This window comes from Salvelinus sp. IW2-2015, unplaced genomic scaffold (assembly GCF_002910315.2).
Source record: "Salvelinus sp. IW2-2015 unplaced genomic scaffold, ASM291031v2 Un_scaffold2274, whole genome shotgun sequence".
Lineage (NCBI taxonomy): Eukaryota > Metazoa > Chordata > Actinopteri > Salmoniformes > Salmonidae > Salvelinus > Salvelinus sp. IW2-2015.
In genome coordinates, this window is record NW_019943601.1 from 100,759 (window position 1) to 118,048 (window position 17,290).

Here is a 17,290-nt window from a genome sequence, read left to right on the forward strand (position 1 = left end):
CGTTTGCTTGTGGACACCCCAGATCCCTCTGCGTCCTACAGATAATATGCCTTCAAGAGCGGATCCGCCTGCCTGGTTCCCTGAAGCATATCACTGTAGGACCAGCAGGGATCTGGGGTGTCAACAAGGCAGACTCAATCTACAAGTATGTGGCCAGTAACTGGGTGCAAGCTGCAGGTAAGTGGAGAGCATTGCTCAATATTTACCCAGAGGATAGCTGCTTCTTAGCTTTCCTGATACCATCAGGGTGTTGAAAAAATTATTAATGTTTTACAAGTTTAACATTGTTATTGTAAGTCATTTTGCAGTACTCACACATAAGTGTTACTTGTTTGCTTGTCCGTCCGTCTGTCTGTCTTTGTGGTCTTCAGGCCTTCTGAAACAGTTGGATGCTGGAGGTGAACAGTTTATTGTSGGGGCCAACATGGACGATACTCCATACTGTCTGACACGTAGTGCCACAGTTGGCTACAAGGGACCTGACTCACCCCTTCCATGGACAGGATTGCCAGGAAGTGTGAAGTACTACAGTTGTGGACCCTTTGGGTGCTGGGCAGTCAACAAGAATGATGATATCTTCTTAATGAGTGTAAGATCTGGGAAAGAGTGTGAGAGCTGGATTAGAGTAGTAGAGGATGGAGAGTGTCAGTTATTCTAAAACTGTTTCATATTATAACTGTTGAAATTGTCCTAAAACCCTGATTGAATCTGTTTTTCCAGCTGAATCTAGACTGCCAAAACAACGGATGGAGTCACATTGAAGGCAAGCTTTCCATGATTGAGGTGGCAACTGATGGTAGTGTCTTTGGGGTCAACTCTGTGGGTGATGTTTTTACCARGTAAGGTTGCTGCTGAACTATGTGTATGGTTCCAACCTTTTCCCACTCAACTTGTGGTAATAACTTATAATTATTATTCTTTATGTATACATCTTATCCTCACTGTACATGCTTTGTCAAACTTTTTACAGAAACACTTAAATAGATACAATAATAATATCTGGAAAATGAAATCAGATCTAAACGTATAATAGACTTATAAAGAAATGTGTAGACTGTGTAAGGTAGAATATGTAAAAGTGGGATGTCCTGTAAAGATACAGTTTGTGATAAAAACAACTACATGTACTTCCCACCACTTGTTTTGGTAAACAGCTGAGGAATGTAGCTAGACAAATGTAACCACTCTCATATTCATAGATAGAGCTACGGATGCAAAGACAGACCCCACATATATATTTTTTGGAACATGTAAACAATGTTATTATAAACAAACAAAAAATTGAGTAAAAACTTACATTTTGGCTTCTGATGCAGTTGTATTAAGCTCAATAGGCATTTATAAGTTATATTCTTCAAAAATCAATAGCTATATAATTAATAAAGTCCAAAATTGGATGTACTTAAAAATATGGATAATCTTTAAAACATGTGAACCTCATCCTTTTCTTCAACAGAGAGACGGCATCACAGCCAGTAAACCAGAGGGCACYGGATGGAGCAATATCCCAATGTGTTTGCGCATGGGCCACGTGACCTACGACCTTGGCCGTCTTTGGGTCGTCTCCAAGTCTGGCGTCACCATGGTGTGCACACATTAGCCTCTCCTCTGCATCTGATGGCTGTTCGGGATCTGTCTAAAGTTCACTTGCTAACTCATTGATGTCTCTTTCTGGAACAGTCTTCTGCTTGAGAATGCCCAACATTAGTTCATAAGAATCCTTCATTCTAAAACCTACTACTCTACCTATACTTTTCAGTACTTTATCTCTGTCAATAGTAATCCCTGATCTTAATGATCTTGCTCACCAGCCACATGGGTTTTGCTGTGCTTCAGAGGTCATTCATAGAGATGGATGGAATCCTTTTCAATGATTATTATGTCATTATATAATCATTTCCCGCTAAAATAAAGCATTCAGTTTGAAGCTATTGTAATTTCCGTGTTTCTTTGTTTTCATATTGAACAGGGGGATTTAGTTTGCTCTGCCAGTGGCGGTTTTAGCATGTACATGTTGGTGGGGAAAACAGATCAAATTGTTTTAGATACATTCTGTCACGACTCCTACCGAAGGTGGCTCCCCTTCCTGTTCGGGTAGTGCTCGGCGGTCGTCGTCACCGGCCTACTAGCTGCCACCGATCCCTTTTTCCCTTGTCTGTTGGTTTGGTCGAATTTGTTTCACCTGTTTCTTGTTTAGACTTTTAGTTTGGCTGATTAAGTCGGTAGGCCCGCCTGCTCTTCGTGCGGGCTTGTTTATTCCCACTTTGTACGTGTGGTAGTGCAATGTTGGTTTGGTTCCTGTTTTGGGCATTTGTTTTATGACGCTCAGTTTCGTTGTATATAGTGCTGATTAAAGCGCTATTCAGAACTTTCTGCCTCCTGCACCTGACTCCGCACCCACTACGCCTAAGATTGTTACACATTCCAGCAAAGCCACTACACAACACAACATTAAACCAGTGGTGGAAAAAGTAATCAATTGTCATACTTGAGTAAAAGTAAAGATACCTTATTAGAAAATGACTCAAGTAAAAGTGAACKTCACCAAGTAAAATACTACTTGATTAAAAGTCTAAAATTATTTTGTTTGAAATATACTTAAGTATTAAAAGTAAATGGAATTGCTAAGTATCAAAAGTAAAAGTACAAGTAAAAATTCCTTATTTTAAGCAAACCAGACGGCACAATAAAAMAWWTTACGGATCGCAAGGGGCACACTCTAACACTCAGAACATTTACAAACGATATATGTGTGTTTAGTGAGTCCACCAGTTCAGRGGCGGTAGGGATGACCAGGGATGTTCTCTGATAAGGGTGTGAATCGGACAATTTACTTTTGGGTGTCAGGGAAAATGTATGGGGTAAAAAGTACATTATTTTCTTTAGGAATGTAGTGAAGTAAAAGTACAAGGTGGCAAAAATATAAATAGTAAAGTACAGATACCAAAAAATGACTTAAGTCTGTCACCCTTATACTTCAATTAATGGATTGTTTAATGCAGTGGTGTAAAGTACTTAAGTAAAAATACTTTACACCACTGCATTAAACAATCCATTAATTGAAGCATAAGGGTGACAGACGGTGCCCACAAACTAGGGCCTACATAAAGCTATCCAGACAGCAGAGCTTTCCTTTCAGCACCACGGAGGGAATCCTTACCACCAATACACCTGACTATCAGCGGAGCCTGGCAACCTGGTCTCAAAGTGTTTCGTATTATTCTGTACGTAAATCCGGAACCACTATTTAGTATGATAAGTTACATTTCGTATGGGATATATTCATTTGTGGATGTCCATTACCATTTTCATACGATATGTTACGAATTATAATTTGTATTATATGTTAAGAATTTGCAAAGTGTACAATATGTTACAAATTCTGGTTAGGTGGCTAACGTTAGCTAACTGGCTAATGTTAGCTAGGCTAGGTTAGGGATTAAGTTTAGGAGTTAGRTTAAAGGGTTAAGGTTAGGGGAAGGGTTAGCTAAAAGGTTTAAGGTAAGGGGAAGGGTTAGCTAACATGTTAAGTAGTTGCAAAGTACCTAATAAATAGTAAGTAGTTGAAGTTGCTAATTAGCTAAATTGCTAAAGCTAGCCGTGATGAGATTCAAACGCGTTATACGCCCACCCATCCACCCAGACTTAAGTAATCATATGTCATACCAAACCTAACAAATCATACTAACTTGAGTGTCCCAGACTTACGTTTATTTTTTTTATTTTTTATTTTTTATTTCACCTTTATTTAACCAGGTAGGCTAGTTGAGAACAAGTTCTCATTTGCAACTGCGACCTGGCCAAGATAAAGCATAGCAGTGTGAACAGACAACAACACAGAGTTACACATGGAGTAAACAATAAACAAGTCAATAACATGGTAGAAAAAAAAGAGAATCTATATACAATGTGTGCAAAAGGCATGAGGTAGGCAATAAATCGAATAATTACAATTTAGCAGATTAACACTGGAGTGATAAATCATCAGATGATCATGTGCAAGAAGAGATACTGGTGTGCAAAAGAGCAGAAAAGTAATAAATAAAAGCAGTATGGGGGTGAGGTAGGTAATTGGGTGGGTAGTTTACAGATGGACTATGTACGTGCTCAGCGATCGTTAGCTGCTCGGATAGCAGATTTTTAAAGTTGTTGAGGGGATAAAAGTCTCCAACTTCAGAGATTTTTGCAATTCGTTCAGTGGCAGGCAGCAGAGAACTGAAAGAAAGGCGTCCAAAGAGGTTTTGGCTTTAGGGATGATCAGTGAGATACACCTGCTGGAGCGCGTGCTGCGGGTGGGTGTAGCCATCGTGACCAGTGAACTGAGATAAGGCGGCACTTTACCTAGCATAGCCTTGTAGATGACCTGGAGCCAGTGGGTCTGACGACGAACATGTAGCGAGGCCAGCCGACTAGGGCATACAGGTCGCAGTGGTGGGTCGTATAAGGTGCTTTAGTAAACAACGGATGGCACTGTGATAAACTGCTCCAGTTTGCTGAGTAGAGTATTGGAAGCTATTTTGTAGATGACATCGCCGAAGTCGAGGATGGTAGGATAGTCAGTTTACTAGGGTAAGTTTGGCGGCGTGAGTGAAGGAGGCTTTGTTGCGGAATAGAAAGCCGACTCTAGATTTGATTTTGGATTGGAGATGTTTGATATGAGTCTGGAAGGAGAGTTTGCAGTCTAGCCAGACACCTAGGTACTTATAGATGTCCACATATTCTAGGTCGGACGTCCAGGGTGGTGATGCTAGTCGGGCGTGTGAGACCAGGCTGAGCCTCGCCTGGCAGCGATACAGTTAATTTGGCCTAAGTTACTGCATTTTATAAAACATAGCTGATGTGGTTGACTTGCTTAAATAAATATGGTTTCTACGGATTCCTTGTGGATTTGTGTAACTCGATAAGAATCACATTCTGCTTCATTAATAGTGAATGCCGACAGAGTTTAGACCTTTGAACCATACACAACATTTTACATTATGTTCAGTAAATTCATAATGTTTGTCTGATCATTAGCAAACGAGCTGCGACGAGGTAGGCCTATTCCTTCAGTACTTTCAAAATGGACACCGACAGAAATTCAGATGTTAGTTCAGATAAATTCAGCAATGTGTTGAGGCCTTATCTTACTCTTCATTAAATCACCACAGACACACACACACAGAGAGAGAGAGAGAGAGAGAAAGACACACACACAGAGAGAGACGACACACAGAGAGAGAGAGAAGGACACACAGAGAGAGAAAAGGGACACACGAGAAGAGAGAGAGAGAAGAGAGAGCAGAGAGAGAGAGAGACAGAGAGAGAGAAAGAGACACACGAGAGAGAGAGAGGAAGAGAGAGCGACAGAGAAGAGAGAGAGAGAGAAGAGAGAGAGACCAGAGAGACAGAGAGAGCGAGAAGAGAGCAAACAGAGGACAGAGAGAGAGGAGAGAGAGAGAGAACCCAGAGAGCAGAGCGAGAGAGAGACACACAGCGAGAGAGAGAGAAACAGAGAGAGAGAGAGAGAGAGAGACACACAGACGGAGAGAGAGCACAGAGAGAGAGAGAGAACAAACAGAGAGAGAGAGACACACGAGAAGACAGAGAGAGAGAGAGAGAAGACACACCAGAGAGACAGAGAGAGAGAGAGAGACACAGAGAGAGAGAGACACACACAGAGATAGAGAGCACATAGAGAGAGAGAGACACACAGAGAGAGTTAGCCTACCATTTGAAGTATTTTATTAGGCTTTGTGGTCTAAAAAGGAAGGAAAATACAATCACGAGGATCCACTTTCATAGGCAATATACCAACTCAACGAGCGCATATAGCAAACATACAACCTTGCAAAATCAACGGGAATTACATGGTCTATTAAAAGCTTCTGTCAATATGGGGGCGCTGTTTCCACTTTGGAAGAAATCGTGCCCAAATTAAACTGCCTCGTACTCTATTCTAGATCGTACAATATGCATATTATTATTACTATTGGATAAAAAACACTCTCAAGTTTCTAAAACTGTTTGAATTATATCTGTGAGTAAAACAGAACTCATATGGCAGGCAAAAACCTGAAAAGTTCCACTTCCTGTTTGGAAATTTTCTGAGGGTGGCAGATTTTCAACCAAGCTCTCATTGAAATTACAGCGAGATATGGATGAGTTTTCACTCATCTTCAGAGTGTTTTCTATCCAATACTACTAATAATATGCATATATTAGCAACTATGACTGAGGAGCAGGCCGTTTACTCTTGGCACCTCTGTGCACCTTTCATCCAAACTACTCAATACTACCCCTGCAGCCATAAGAAGTTAACCCAGACTTAGACCACACACCCTATCCACCGAACAGCAGGCAGGGGAAGCAAAATAGTGATTTCTTTCTTCTTGCAGTTAGCCACCGATTCCTTCCAAACCACTCATTGTTGAATTTGTGATTTCCGGCTTGTTGTGTAATGTTTATGTCCAATGGCCCATGAGCACAGAGATGTTTTATTTATAATGTATCTTCATATGACTGGAAAGGATTTGGAAAGGATTAGAAATGATTTCCCAGTAGATTGTCAATGTGATTCATGATGTTGAATGCTTGTCTAGCTAGCTAGCATGCTAGCTAAGATTTTGAAAGTATGATGTTGACATGATCAGTCCAATCAAAGCTACGGTATAACGTGTTTTGACGTCATTTTATCTGAACCAAACATAGACATCTATAAACATAGACATCTATGGCTTGGACCGGACTAAAAACCAATTTCCGTGGACATGGAAATCAAGGCCTGTCCAGACAGGACAAAAAAAAGACGTCCAAAAGGTGTCGGCATCGATCCGTGCTTATTGAGGTGTAGCCTACAGTGTCGCCTGAAACTGCATTTTATGAATGGCCATCTATATGGTAGGCCTACCATTGTGAAACACCCCCCAAAAAATGTCAGGTCCAACAGGACCAAAAAAAGACGTCCAGGGGACATTGGCGTCGGCCCGTGCTTACTGGGGTGTAGTGTACAATGTAGGCCATCAAAGGAATTTTATTAATAATGTGTTAGGCCCACCGTAAAACAGGCTGTTGTGTCATACATTTTATCTCCTGCCTGTAGGCTACAGAAAAGGCTACATACTATTTCTACCATATGCTATATCCAGGTACGGGATCAAGCGCATGCACCAAAACATTTTATGTGTTTAATCATAGAATTACATATACAGTCCCTAAGGATCTCTGTGGGCCTAGTCATAAAGATTTTTAATTTAACTTATATGTTTAACAAATATGTTACACTTTATTGTGGTGTAAACAGAACAAATCAATATGTTTTCATCTGATTGTCAAACTATAATTTCAAAGGGCTCCTTCATAGGCCACCCACACACATTTATCCACTTGCAAGATATTTCCAGCTTCCAAATAGTGGTGAGTGGAAAGAGACATCTGTTACACAAAACACCAAAAAGTTTAATGTCAAATTTGGCAATTGTCAGTAGGGCAGAATTTATGCGTCCACTGCTGTTGCCGTGCGTTTAGGTGCCGGCCACTCATCTCTGCCTTGGCAAAATGTCAGTGTTCTCTTTGAACCACATCGTATTTGAGTGTAGGCTATACCATTATCTTTCAAGCTCATTTGTCATGCGTCTAACATGCGGTAATCATAAAAAGTTGTGTAATAGCCTACAGTTTTGGTGAATTGCGCATGTCTCACCCTGGCTCTATCTGCTACATGATTTATGTTGGTGGAGTGTCACAGTGATGCCAACAGAGGTGCCGCTGGGAATGAACAAGCAAAATATGTTGTGCCCCTGCCTTATCACAGGGAGGCATCAGCGCTCACCTAAAAAGCCCATATGCCACTGGTTGAGAGAAATTGTAAKGGTTTTKGGGCAGAATTACRTGAGGTTTTATGGGTTGTTGTTGAAGGTGGGTCTTGGTCAGTTTAGCTCAGAAAATGCCGCCCTCGTCCATGTGCGTCCATAGACGGCCGCATAATCCTCCCTAATGAGCGGGCCGGCCCTGCTTAGAGGGTAGGTACAGGGTAAGACKGCTGTAAAATAAAGMTGTACACAATTAAGACAAGCACACAACTCAGAGTGAAGTTTATTTCATKAAAAATAAAGCAGTATTCAATCATAGCTCAAACCATTCAGACTTTRGAGACRTTTTTGTGAGAAGAACCGTTTTCAGGATCCGCCCTGGTCTCACAAACACTGTTCTAGCTCAGCCCCCGTTAATCACACAGGCTAATGGTTGGTCTCAATGGATGCAGAATAAATAGACCAATGCAATGTAGCTCAAACACACCATTTTTCAAAAAGGGGTTGGAAGCACTAAATCACAGAAATTATAATGTGGGATTCAAGACATTTTGAACAGTGTACCCCACCTCTTTCTTCAACACAGAGTCAATATCACAGCCAGTAAACCAGAGGGCACTGGATGGAGCAATGTCCCAATGTGCAGGGATTGAGGGTAAGGATTGTCCTGTTGCCTCGTGGGGCAAGTGAACTGAGCAGTCACTCAAGTTAAGCCTGCTCTGAGTAGCCCCACTGCTCTGAGGTATTCCCACCGCTCTGAGGTAGCCCCACTGCTCTGAGGTAGCCCCACTGCTCTGAGGTAGCCCCACTGCTCTGAGGTAGCCCCACTTCTCTGAGGTACCCCACTGCTCTGAGGTAGCCCCACTGCTCTGAGGTAGCCCCACTGCTCTGAGGTAGCCCCACTTCTCTGAGGTAGCCCCACTGCTCTGAGGTAGCCCCACTGCTCTGAGGTAGCACCACTGCTCTGAGGTAGCCCCACTGCTCTGAGGTAGCACCACTGCTCGATGTAGCCCCACTGTCTGAGTAGCCCCACTGCTCTGATGTAGCCCCACTGCTCTGAGGTAGCACCACTGCTCTGAGGTAGCCCCACTGCTCTGAGGTAGCCCCACTGCTCTGAGGTAGCCCCACTGCTCTGAGGTAGCCCACTGCTCTGAGGTACCCCACTTCTCTGAGGTAGCCCCACTGCTCTGATGTAGCCCACTGCTCTGAGGTAGCCCCACTGCTCTGAGGTAGCCCCACTGCTCTGAGGTAGCACCACTGCTCTGAGGTAGCACCATTGGGCGGTGATATAAAAAAGTGAATTCAAGCCAACTGAAAGCTAACTCCAGTAGTCCTAACCTAAAACAAATCTTTCTGGTTCCTCTACATTTAAGTGTAGTGAAAGACAGACAATTTATGGCAGTCAGGCTAGTTGAGCCTGTTCGGAGATTTGTTTTTACATAACAACTGAAATACATGAGTCCACCCCTATGTGTAGTTAAAAGGCMCTTCTGAGTGTAAACAGCTCATTTACATTTTCRGGCAAGTGATCCAATCTTCGAGTAACCAAAAATATAGTCCTGACTTGCCCGACGGGTAGGTGCCATTCAGACTTTAATGTAAATCCCTGATGTGCATGAAGCACGTGACCTACGACCTGGGTCGTCTTTGGGTCATCTCCACGTCTGGCTTCACCATGCAGTTAAGAATAATTAGTAGGCATTTGAGAATGCAATCCTTGTCATAGCTCATCATCTCTCATATTACATCATGATCATAGCCGATCTACCATCAGTGTCCAATAACTAGGCACTCAGTCAATGTTCAAATGTTCATAGTTCAATGTTAGATGAGCAATCAGCATCCCATAACTAGGCAGCATAATAGGCATCCCATAACTAGTCATCAATCAATGTTCAAATAGTTAGGTCGCAGACATGACATTAACACCTTACCTAAATGTACACTTTAAAACATTTCACTTGAAAAAGTCCAGTGAGCTTCGATATGGCTGTACTTAAAATTGGGTAATTGTTCAGCTGACATGGAATACTCCATCAACCCAATGATTTCTGCTCAATGTAAAACCATTTTGAACTTAAATATTGAAGTTTGCCTTTGCAACACAAATAGCTGAGTTGATCAAACAAGAGAGTATAATTTGCTGAGACTGACAACTTTAGAATACTCTGTTGGCTGAAAGTACATGTCTCATTAACATATTTCCCAGTGTGCTATCACTGATATAACAGCCAATTCTTGTCAATGTTGATATCCCCTGTATGATTGTGATTCGTTGAGGTTAAATGAAAAGCAACAGATTTGGTTTCCTTCCCTGTTTCGGCAGCCTCCCTGAATCTCCATCCGACACTCTAAAATGTAGATGACTGTCTTTAGCAAATTCTCTTCTTACCAGTGATAAACAAATGATTCACCAGATGTGTCAGTTGTGTTAGAGCTGAACAAATGCCACTTGTCCAAACAACAGGGTTTTTGGCGCATATGCAGTTGATAATGTGTTAGTTAAAAAAATAAAACAAGTAATCTGAGTACATTAACTTTTCAACGGATCACAAACTGTTTCTGCATATTGATTATTGATTTTTTATACTTCTTTTTTTGTACTATAAATGGAACTAATAGAAATTATGAAAACAGGTTTACCCTGCCTACACTAGTGAGATTGTTTTCTGTTTATCTGGTCTGTGGCTACTCGGGGCAGATTTGATAGAGCCCACGTTCTTGTCTTGCATGGAGAAATAGTTCTAGTTCACAAATGTCTTAATGTGTTTGGACCATGATAGTTTGTTGGTGATGTGGACACCAAGGAACTTGAAGCTCTCAACCTGCTCCACTACAGCCCTGTCGATGAGAATAGGGGCGTGCTCAGTCTTCCTTTTCCTGTTGTCCACAATCATCTTCTTTGTCTTGATCGTGTTGAGGTAGAGTTTGTTGTCCTGGCACCTCTTCCCTATAGGCTGTCTCATCATTGTGAAATCAATTCTGCCTGTTTATTCCAGCGACAAGCCCGGGATTCGAACAGGCCACCTTTTGGCCACAGGTCTAACTCCTTAGCCGCTGGCTACCTACCGCAAGTACAGTATGTATCGTTGCCTGAGTCTTTCCAAAGAAGAAGATAGAAGGAGGAAACAGTTAATCTACAGAAAGAGTTAATCTGACAAAATGGAGACAAAATGCTATGTGTACATACTGTATAAGTGTTTAGGATGTAGTAGAACAATATACATGCAGTGGCTGTCAGCAGCAGCCGAAAGAGAGATCCCCTGCCTCTGGTAGTTCTGGGTTACTGCTAGACTGAGCAAAACATACAGTAGCGGTGCGTGGGTAAAATCACTGGGGATGCCAGAAAAAAAAGCCATATGTTGTGATAGTTGTGATAGGTGCGGCAGGGTWGCCTAGTGGTTAGAGCGTTGGGCTAGTAACCGAAAGGTTGGAAGTTCAAATCCCCGAGCTGACAATGGTACAAATCTGTCGTTCTGCCCATGAACAAGGCAGTTAACCCACTGTTCCAAAGCCGTCATTGAAATTAAGAATTTGTTCTTAACCTAGTTAAATAAAGGTAAAATAAAAAATAGTTGAGTTGTATAACCTGTTAGTTCATATGCCTTGTGACTGTGATATCTAAGGCTGAGGCAATAAGAATATTCTGTTACAGAATAAATTCAACCACACCTTTGAAACCGGATAGCAACCTCTGTCCCCAAAGCATAATGAACAGTGACATGATTTACAGTATTGTCAAGGAAGTAAATCTTTCTGACATTTCAAGACCACTAAACAACTATTGACTTAGAACCACGTTACCGCAAAATAAACAGGAGCTGCCTTCACTATTCCAGCACCATTTAATCTTCAACATTTTAACATCAAATCCCCTATGCTTAGTCTAATACAGCGACAACTAATATACCAAAATATATCAAAAACGATTTAGTCCAATCAATGTCCAATCAATGTAATCTCACTGTGTTCTTTGGGACCTTCAATGCTGCAGAAATGTGTTGGTATCCTTCCCTAGATCTGTGCCTCGCCACAATCCTGTCTCAGAGCTCTACAGACTATTCCTTTGATATCATGGCTTGGTTTTTGCTCTGACATGCACTGTCAACTGTGGGACCTGATATAGACAGGTTTGTACCTTTCCAGATCATGTCCAATCAATTGAATTTACAACCGGTGGATGATCAATGGAAACAGGATGCACCTGAGCTCAAAACGAGTCTCGCATCAAAGGGTCTGATAAGGTAGAAATAAGAAATAAGGTATTTCTATTTTTTATATTCAACAAATGTGACAAAATCTTGCTTTGTCGTTATGGTGTTATTGTGTGTCTAGATGTCGTTTTGTGATGTCTGCTTTAAAATAATATAAGGAATGCAAAATGATTTATACTTTTCATTTTGATAGTATATTTAGACTATTACTCAAGGACTATTTTACTGGGTGACTTTCACTTGTAGGTGTGGACTCATCTAGTGGGCTGGATCCTTGACTTTTTTACCATCAGAAGCCAGAGGTTGAGGGTAAATGTGTGCCTGTCAGGGGAGCTGGCATCATCAACAGGCTCACCTCTGGGACTTCCTCTCACCACTCCAATATATCCTTTATATTCAGTCGTAGCCACTACACTCAGATAAAAGAGTTCCTAAAGGGTTGTTTGGCTGTCCCCATAGAAAAACCCTTTTTGATTCAAGGTAGAACCCTTTTTGGTTCCAGATAGAACTCTTTTGGGTTCCATGTAGGACCTCCCAAAAGAGTTCTACCTGGAACCGAAAAGGGTCCTTCAAAGGATTTTCCTATGGGGACAGCCGAAGAACCAACTCAACCTGTTGTTTGTGGACGACTCAGTAATAGTCCTTCATGCAGTTAAAACTGCTCCTGATTTTGTACATTGATGCGACAGTTTATTCTTACAACTGAATGTGACAAACACTAAAGATATGTGTATTGATTTCAGGCATTAACCCCATACCCCTCAGAACACTCTCATCAAGAACCAGTTGGTAGACAGCAGGTGGTAGACATCATGTTCTAGCTGGTCTGACCAGCATGGTCTAGCTGGTTTTGCTGGTGACAATCCTTCAGTGTATTTTGGACACAGGTGACAAATCTTCACTGTATTTTGGACACATACAAGCTTATAATGGTGATGCTGAAGGGGAGGAGCATTGAAGGGGAGGTTCGCCAAGGGAGCCATACAAGCTAGAACCGCCACTGTATACATACAACATCTGTAAGGTAATATAATATAATATATAATATAATTTAGCCCAAACAACTACCTCTTTACCTACTGTATTTATTTATTTAGCTCCTTTGCACCCCATTATTTCTATCTCTACTTTACACTTTCTTCCACTGCAAACCAACCATTCCAGTGTTTTTTTTACTTGCTATATTGTATTTACTTCGCCACCATGGCCTTTTTTATATTTTTATTTATTTATATGTATATTTTATATATTTTATTTGCCTTCACCTCCTTTATCTCACCTCACTTGCTCACATTGTATATAGACTTATTTTTCACTGTATTATTGACTGTATATTTGTTTTACTCCATGTGTAACTATGTGTTGTTGTATGTGTCGAACTTGCTTTGCTTTACTCTTCTGGCCAGTCGCAATTGTAAATGAGAACGTGTTCTCAATTTGCCTACCTGGTTAAATAAAGGTGAAATAAAAAAATAAAAAAAGGTCCCTCAGTCAAGTATTACATTTCAAGCACATATTCAACTATACAGACCAGGGAGCTTTACAAAAGCCTCATGAAGAAGGGCAGTGATTGGTAATTGGGTAACAATGACAAATCAGATATTGAATATCTCTTTAATTGAACCTTTATTTAACTAGGCAAGAAAGTTAAGAACAAATTCTTATTTACAATGACGGCCTACCAAAAGGCCTCCTGCGGGGACGGGATTAAAACGTTTATAAAAATATAGGACAAAACACACATCACAACAAGAGAGACAACACAACACTACATAAAGAGACACCTAAGACAACAACATAGCATGGCAGCAACACATGAAAACACAGCATGTTAGCAACACAACATGACAACAACATGTTAGCAACACAACATGGCAGTAGCAAAGCATGGTAGCAGCGCAAAGCATGGTACAAACGTTATTGGGCATAGACAACAGCACAAGGGGCAAGAAGGTAGAGACAACAATACATCACGTGAAACAGCCACAACTGTCAGTAAGAGTGTCCAGGATTGAGTCTTTGAATGAAGAGAATGAAGCATGGTCACATTAATAATTATGCTGTGGATGATGTTTTAAACGACCCAGATACAACAAAGATACATTGGTCCTGCTGAACTGAGCTGCAGGACAGGAAGGAAACTGGTTAGTCATTTTAAAACAGCTAGAGTTCAATGGCTGTGATGGGAGAAAACTGAGGATGGATCAACAACATTGTAGTGACTCCACAATAATGACCTGAATTACAGAGTAAAAATCATTATAAAATGTACAGAATAAAATATTACAAAACATGCATATGTATGCAACAAGGCAACAAAATGAACACAGCAACGGAATACACGTTTTGGCCGAAATGCAAAGCCTTATGTTTGGGGAAAATCCATCACAACACATCACTAAGTAACTGCCTCCTTATTAAAGCATGGTGTTGGCTGCATCATCGTATGGGTATGCTTGACATTGGCAAAGACTGGGGAGTTTTTCAGGATGAAAAGAAACAGGATGGAGCGAAGTACAGGCAAAATCCTAGAGGACAACCTGCTTCAGTCTGCTTCACACCAGACACCGGGAGAGGAACCTAACACACTAAGACACATCTACACTGGTTAGTTACCAAGAAGACAGTGAATGTTCCTGAGTGGCCAAGTTACAGTTTTGAGTTAAGTRTGCTTGAAAATCTATGGCAACACTTCAAATTGCAGTCTAGCCATGATCCACAACACCTTTACATAAACTATATGACCTAGAGGGGCCTAACCCGAACCATAATAACCATCCCCAGACCATTGTTTCTCCTCCACCAAACGTTACAGTTGGCAATATGCATTCGGGCAGGTAGCGTTCTCCTGGCATCCGCCAAACCCAGATTCATCCGTCGGACTGCCACTTCAATTACCTCGATGTCACGGGCGTCATCAGGGAAATGACCGGACCAAGGTGCAGCGTGGTGAGCATACATTACTTTATTTATTAAATGTCGCAAACAAAACAAGAAACAAAGAAACGACCGTGAAGCTTACGAGGGCTATAGTGCCACTAACAAAGATAACTACCCACAATAACAAAAAGGAAAAAGGCTGCCTAAGTATGATTCCCAATCAGAGACAACGATAGACAGCTGTCCCTGATTGAGAACCATACCCGGCCAAAACATAGAAACAGAAAACATAGAAATAAAGAAACTAGAATGCCCACCCTAGTCACACCCTGGCCTAACCAAAATAGAGAATAAAAGCCTCTCTATGGCCAGGGCGTGACACTCGACTAATCTGTGCCCCCACACATTGACTCTGTACTGGTACCCCTTCTATATAGCCTCGCTACTGTTATTTTACTGCTGCTCTTTAATGATTTGTTATTTTTAACTTATCCATTTTTTACTTAAAACGTATTTATTTTAACTAAATTGTTGGTTAAGGGCTTGTAAGTAAGCATTTCACTGTAAGGTCTACCCATGTTGTATTCGGCGCAAGTGACAAACACTATTTTATTTTATTTGAGATGGTGAAGTGGAATTCATCACTCAAGAGAACAATGACATTGCTTTCAGAGGCAGTTTGGAGCTCGGTAGTGAGTGTTGCAACCGAGAACAGACTATTTTTACGCACTACACACTTCAGCACTTGGCAGTCCAGTTCTGTGAGCTTGTTTGGCCTACCATATCGCGGCTGAGCCGTTGATGCTCCTAGATGTTTCCACTTCACAATAACAGCACTTATAGTTGACCGGGGCAGCTCTAGCAGGGCAGAAATTTGACGAACTGACTTGTTGGAAAGGTGGCATCCTATGACTGTGCCAAGTTGAAAGTCATTGAGCTCTTCAGTAAGGCCATTCTAATGCCAATGTTTGTTTATGTAGATTGCACGGCTGTTGGCTCGATTGTTAGACACCTGTCAGCAACGGGTGTTGCTGAAATAGCTGAATCCACAAATTTGTAGGGGTGTCCACATACTTTGTATATACAGTGTAGCTTGAAGAAGTTTTTAAAAGAGAAATGGGCAAATATTGCACAATATAGGTGTGCAAAGCTCTTATGAGACTAACCCAAGAAGACTCAACACTATAATCACTGCCAAAGGTGTGTTTACCATCTAATGATTCCGGGGGGTGAAAACGTATATAAATCGAGGTACATTTGTGTTTTATTTTGCATTAATTTAAAGTATATCAGTTTTCTTTCACTTTGACACTACAGAGTATTTTGTGTAGATGGTTGACAAAAAATTGCTATTATATCTGTTTTAATCCCACTTGGTAATACAATGTGAAGAAATCCAAGGTGGGTGTGGACTTTCTATAGGCACTGTATTTCAAAAWGTAAACATGGCAAATGCATATTACAATGTAAACACTGAAAACATGAGAAGAACAAAGGAATGATCTTCATCATCAGGCGACTTTAACACAACTCTCCTCTCTCCCGGACACCATCAAGTCTTCGGTAAACAGGTGGAACAGGAAGCCATCATTGGTGAAAGCTGTGTGCAAGGCTATAAAAGCGCAAAGTCTTGCAAGGGGACAATTGAAGCCTGGTGTACAACCAAACTTATACTGTAGATCTACAGGGACATCATGAGAGTCACTGCAGCCGTCCTACTGGTCCTCTGTCTCCTGGCCYTCAGTCATGGTAAGTTACCATCATCTGATACATGCTTGATCAACTTGGAGTTGATGAAATTTGCTACATAATGTCATCCTCCTTTTTCTTGGTGTACTCTACTCATATGTCATTGTCTCCATAGCATGGGACTGTCGGGAGGTAGTAAACATCAAGAATCTGATGCAGATTGATGCAGGACTGGGGCAAGTGGTTGCTACGGACACAAGTCAAATCCCCTACTACCTGGTAGGTGATGAATGGATCCGCCTGCCTGGTTCCCTGAAGCATATCACTGTAGGACCAGCAGGGATCTGGGGTGTCAACAAGGCAGACTCAATCTACAAGTATGTGGCCGGTAACTGGGTGCAAGCTGCAGGTAAGTSGAGAGCATTACTCAATATTTATCCAGAGGYCACCTMRTTCTTAGCTTTCCTGATACCATCAGGGTGTTGAAAAAAATMATMKATGTTTTACAAGTTTAACTTAATGCCATTGTAAGTCATTTGGCAGTACTCACAGATACGCACTTCTTGTTTGCTTGTCTGTCTGTCTTTGTGGTCTTCAGGCAGTCTYAAGKAAGTGGATGCTGGGGGCAACCAGTTTATTGTGGGGGCCTACATGAAAGATTCTTCATTCTGTCTGACAAGTAGTGCCACAGTTGGCTACAAGGGTCCAGGCTCACCC

At 41.5% G+C, this 17,290-nt stretch overlaps 2 protein-coding genes across 3 annotated transcripts in view; both read left to right on the forward strand.

The window, feature by feature from the left end:
- The window catches only part of LOC112073482 (fish-egg lectin-like), a 6,701-nt gene extending 4,770 nt beyond the window's left edge, over window positions 1-1,931 (forward strand). The window contains exons 3-6 of the mRNA XM_024140768.2: window positions 58-177; window positions 372-589; window positions 721-839; window positions 1,459-1,931. Of these exons, the coding sequence (XP_023996536.1) occupies window positions 58-177; window positions 372-589; window positions 721-839; window positions 1,459-1,600 (599 nt within the window). The 3' untranslated portion in view covers window positions 1,601-1,931. The remainder of the gene's footprint in view (window positions 1-57; window positions 178-371; window positions 590-720; window positions 840-1,458) is intronic.
- The window catches only part of LOC112073481 (fish-egg lectin), a 68,030-nt gene that overhangs the window by 49,347 nt on the left and 1,393 nt on the right, over window positions 1-17,290 (forward strand). The gene's annotated exons all lie outside the window — the stretch shown is intronic.